Raw genomic sequence first — 5,594 nt, 5'->3', positions numbered from 1 at the left:
CCTGATATACCCATGGTACGGAGGATACAGTAGCACTCATCTAGAAATCCCAGAGCATCATCTGATGCTAAACAACTGAATACAAGAGGCTTATACTTCTTAAACCTCTCTAGCCTCAGCTGCTCATCCTCAGAAGTCGTTGCCCTGTCCTCGAGATGATCTGGAACTGCAGGCTGTACAGGAATAATCTCTAGGACCTGATCAACATGCACTCACTGCTCAGGAGTGTGGGCGATAGGAGTCTGTGCTCCTCCCCCGGCCTGAGATGTAGCTGCAGCAAGGGGAAGCAACCCTGCCTGAGCCAAAGTGGTGTACATGCTCATGAATTGTGCAAGGGTCTCCTGGAGAGCTAGAGTAGTAGTAGCAGTAGGCATATCAGGTGCCTGGACTCCGGCTGGAACTGATGGTGTCACCTCGGTGGCAGCTCGCGCTGGTGCTCTAGCTGCACCACGTGCGCGTCCTCGGCCTCTACCTCGGCCCCGACCTCTACCTCGGCCCCGACCTCTTACGGCTCTAGTAGGGGGCGTTGGTGCCTGATCATATCTGGTAACACGTGTCCTCATTATCTCGAGATAATAGAAGACATGAGTTTAGAATTTTGATATCAAAATCTCGCAGGACAAGAAAATCAAATGAAGTGGAATTTTCCTAACAGTTACATAGCCTCTCAAAGATAAGTACAGATGTCTCTGTACCGATCCGCGAGACTCTAATAAATCGGCTTGTGATCATGACTCCTATGAACCTAGAGCTCTAATACCAACTTGTCATGACCCCAATTCGCCCTCCGTGAACTATCGTGATGGCACCTAGTCGCTACGACTAGCTAAGCCTAACAATTACGAAGAAAGGGAAAAATAACAGATAAAACAAATAAAAACTGCTAAAAAACATAATGAGGGTTTAATGATACCGCTCGACGTATACAATATAATTATCAAACTGAACAACTTCTCAAAACCCAGAATCTCATGAAATCACAAGCTATTGAATAACTACAAGTGTCTAACTCCAGAGTGTCTAAACAAAAGTAAATACAGAAGGGCTGATACTATAATAGAGAATGGAAAGGGACTCCTTGGTCTGCGGACGCGGAGGATATACCTCGAAGTCTCTGGAGAATAGCCTCGCCTCAAAGGTAGTAGGGCTGAGTCGAAGTACCTGGATCTGCACATGAAAAAACATGCGCAGAAAGGGCATGATTACAGCACAGCGGTACTCAGTAAGTGGCAAGCCTAACCTCAGTCGAGTAGTGACAAGGAAGATCAAGCCCTACTGATTATAGCTGAAAAATGAGGTAAAACAGTATAGAATACGACAATATAATTAAATGCTAACAGTATGAAGTAACATAGGATAATAAGAATAACAACAACTATAACAGAGACAAAATAATCATAGAAGGAATACAGCTCAACACAGAGATAATAACCGAGGATCTCCCAGGATACCGTCCTGTAGTCCCAAATGTAAATATCCAGTGGATCTCCTAGGTGTCGTCCTGTAGTCCAACTCATAGTGCGCGAGGATCTACCGGAATCCCGATCCGTAGTCCCAAATGTAAATACCCAGTACCGGGGGAATCTACCGGGTGCAGTTCTGTAGTTCCAATATAAATGTGCAGAGGGTCTACCGGAATACAAATTCGTAGTCCCAAAGTAAACATGCAGGGGGATCTCCCGAGATACCGTCCCGTAGTCGCAAAGTAAACACATAGCAGCAACACGAAGAATACTCAATTAAATTCAAATTTCATACCAAGGAAAACAAGTAATTCTAACCTAGCATGCTGCACATAATCTAAATAAGGTAGTTTAAGAAAGTAAATCAATTAAGTCAATTAGACATGCTTTCCTAAGCTAACAGTAAGCTTAAATTGCAAGTGGTATAAATAGGAAAGGAAACACAATTATTGATACTTAATGAAAACAGGATTTTCAACAATTAGCACAAGTACGCACTCGTCACCTCACGTATAAGGCATCTCAAATATCAACAATACCAAATCCTAAGGGGAGTTCCCCCGCACAAGGTTAGGCAAGCGACTTACTTCGAACCAGCTCAAAATCAACCCGAAATCATATTTTTTCCAAGAGTACTCAACTCCAAATAGCCCAAATCTATTCAAATCAATTGCATAAAGTAAATATAACTTCAAGTAACTGATTCCACTAATTAATTCTAAGCTAATACGCGAAATTAGAAAAAATGACCAAAACGCCCCCGGGCCCACGTCTCGAAATCGGGTAAAAATTACGGAATATGAACCCTCATTCACTCACGAGTCTAACCATACCAAAATTTTCCAAATCCAATGTCAAATGCCTAATCAAAACTCATAAATTAGGTTTATGAACTTTTCCAAATTTCCTCCCAATTTCTAACTCCAAATCCGAAATTAGATGATGAATTCAAGTTTAGATTAATGGGTTATAAGCAAAAATGGGATAGGAATCATTATTCAATCGATATCTCTGAAAATCCCTCAAAATCTCGCTCAAATCCAAGCTCCCAAGCTCTACTTTGATAAAAATTGCTAAACCCTCGACTTTGAAATTTTATATTCTGCCTAGGCAAATCCTTAATCGTGATCGCGGAAACTCCCATGTGATCGCGAAGAGCAACATCACTGATCCCCAAATTAGCTCTACGCGATCGCGGTTGACCTCACGTGATCGCGAAGAGCAACTTCCAAATCCTCAGCTGCCTCACTTCTTCCTCTTCGTGAATGCGGCGTAGCCCACGCGTTCGCGATTCAACTCCTGCTATTACTACGCGTTCGAACTCCCCTTCCCGCAATCCCGTAGAACAAAATCCCCCTGCCTCATCCAAGCCTTCGCGATCGCGAGCCTCCTCACGCGATCGCGATGAAGAAAAGTCTGCAACAAAAACCAGCAAAAATCCGATCCTTCTCCAAGTCCAAAAATGGTCCGTTGAGCATCCGAAACACACTCGAGGCCCCTGGGACCTCAATCCAACATTCCAACCAATCCTAAAACATCATTCAAACTTGTTCCAACCTTCGAAACGCTCAAAACAACATCAAAACACCAATTTAACATCAGATTCAAGCCTAAGAACTCTAAAAACTCTCAAATTACGCTTTCGATCAAAAAGTCTATCAAACCTCGTCTGAATGACCTGAAATTTTGCAAGCACGTCACATTCAACACTACGGAGCTACTCCAACTTCCAGAATTCCATTCCGACCCTGATATCAAAATCGCACTGTCGAACCGGAAACTTCAAAAATTCAACTTTCGGCATTTCAAGTCTAAATAAGCTATGGACCTCCAAAACACAATCCGAATACGCCCCTGAGACTGAAATCACCAGCGAAGCTAACGGATCCGACGGAATTCCATTCTGAGGCCGTCTTCGCACTGCTCCAACTACGATCCAAATTCTAAAGTTTAAGCTCTCTTTTAGGGACTAAGTGTCCCAAAACACTCCGAAACTCAAAACCAAACATCCCGGCAAATTAAAATAGTAGAAACAAACACGGGAAAAGCAATTAATAGGGGATCGGAGCATTAATTCTTAAAACGTCAAGTCGGGTCGTTACAACCGGATCCGGGGGGCATGATCTCGATGGCTCTCGATGTATTGAAGATAAAGAGAAAATGTTTGTAGTGAATGACAGATGAATTGCTTGGAAAAAACTAACTTTTTTAGTTGTGTCTTGAGGCTGTTGAATCTCTTTTTAACTTTTTTCTTGAAATACAATCATAATTTATCGCTATACTGTTAGGTGGTAAAACAAATTATTACTGCCTGATCTCAATACAACTTATCAAAAGGTTGTTCTTCATTTGTTGCAATTGATGATGAACTAGAAGTTGAAAGATGTCATGGTTTCAGAAATTTGAAATATAACATTTCACAAATGATCTCAAGCGTGGTCATAGACCTTATTACAAGCAGAATCCACACGACTCTTGTGGCTGGGAATTATTTAGACTATTTAATTTTACGAAGGTTACCACTAACACTTATAGTCTAGTGGTACTGACAGAATTTTCACGCAGTAGGTGCAGATTCAATTCTCACTATTCCCCTCCCCCTATGTAACAATAATGTTTTTTCTTTAAATAAAAAAAACACAGTAGACATGTTTGCAAGCTCACAAGTATTTTCTTCCAGAAAATCAGTAGCTCATTGGGTGGTGGATTTTAAGGCATTTTGCCTATAGATTTTGAGCTTTGACAGCAGCATATCATAAGGGGGACAAATTTCTTTCACCGGTGGCAACTCGTTTAAACTTGTCACACAGGAACAAAGTAGTGGGGTGTTTTCTGGAACCAAAATCTTCACACCAAGGACGTCTTCATATGCTTTATGAGATCCAAATGTTGTAACCAGCAAGATTTGTAAGATCCCCAATTCATTTCCATGGATTACAGGAATTCCCTCTTCCACAATTCTTATTTTCTCCAACACTTCCTCTAGAGCCTTCTCTTGTTCTTCTCCAGTTGACTTCCACAACTTAGCCGTGCTGGGGATAAGATGCTGTATATATTAGAGCAAAGTTAGGATTAATTCAATCAAATTGAATGTTGTAGACATGGAAAAAAGTGAATAGAAATTCCGGTATCTGCAATAGAAATTCAATCAAATTGAATATTGTAGACACGACAATTCACACCCTTATGGAAGGGATTTTGTTAATCGTCAACCTACTGGAAGATTCTGCAATGGCAAATTAGCCACTGATACCACAGGTAAGTATATATTATTTAGTTACGGAGCAGAGGCAGATTAAAAATACTTATTAATTCATTGGCTTTTGCTCTTTCCCTTTTCCAATTGCTAAAGGAACAGGACTAACCTGATCTATGTAATTAGCCCAGAAACGAACTATGGCTTTTTCATAGGGATCTTGTGGCAATATTCTAGGTCCGGTCTTCCAGGTTTCATCGATGTATTCAAGAATGACAAGCGACTCTGAAACAGGTTTATCATCGTGAACAAGCACAGGGACCTTCTTGAGAACAGGATTGTACTTGAGGAGGTGGGGACTCTTGTTGCTCAAATCTTCTTCAACATACTCATAAGCTATGCCTTTGATTTTGAGAGCCAGTTCTACTCTCTTAACAAAAACGCTACCCCATGTTCCGTGTAGAATTACTTTGTTTTCCTCAGCCATTTTTCTTGATATTGTTATTGATTCAGCTGTTAATATTCTGCTTCTACTTGGTCCTTTAAGTAGAGTCCCAACTCCCAAGTAAACCTTATGTTAAGACTTTTCTTGCATTGGCAGATATTGAACATTGGAGTTTTCACTCTCCACCCACCCCAATTTATGTGGAAGAATTTTTTTTAGAGTAATTTTATTATATGCCTTTTAAATATTTTAATTTATATATATATATATATATATATATATATATATATATATATATATATATATATATATATATATATATATTTATATATATATATATATATATATCATTTTCCCCATATTTATTCGTTTTTACGTGCTAATTAAAAAAATCGAAAAGTCACGTCTCATGAATAGTCTTGATTAATGACTACACTTACGCCTCTTCGTCTTCTTTCGTTCTTTAATATAATAAGTTACGTCTTTTTCT

The 5,594-nt window shown here is 39.9% G+C and overlaps 1 protein-coding gene across 1 annotated transcript; it reads right to left on the bottom strand.

Moving 5' to 3' along the window:
* Positions 1 to 3,855: 3,855 nt before the first annotated feature.
* On the bottom strand, positions 3,856 to 5,282 carry LOC107821321 (glutathione S-transferase U9). Its single transcript, XM_016647758.2, has 2 exons — positions 4,829 to 5,282; positions 3,856 to 4,509 (listed from the first exon to the last, which is right to left on the bottom strand). Exons 1-2 carry the CDS (start codon positions 5,144 to 5,146, stop codon positions 4,156 to 4,158), a joined length of 672 nt encoding a protein of 223 aa, XP_016503244.1. The 5' UTR covers positions 5,147 to 5,282; the 3' UTR covers positions 3,856 to 4,155.
* Between the last annotated feature and the right edge of the window lie 312 nt (positions 5,283 to 5,594).

Source organism: Nicotiana tabacum, chromosome 20 (genome assembly GCF_000715075.1).
Source record: "Nicotiana tabacum cultivar K326 chromosome 20, ASM71507v2, whole genome shotgun sequence".
NCBI lineage: Eukaryota > Viridiplantae > Streptophyta > Magnoliopsida > Solanales > Solanaceae > Nicotiana > Nicotiana tabacum.
Note: the sequence above shows the minus strand (reverse complement) of the source record. Positions and strands in the feature narration are given on the sequence as shown.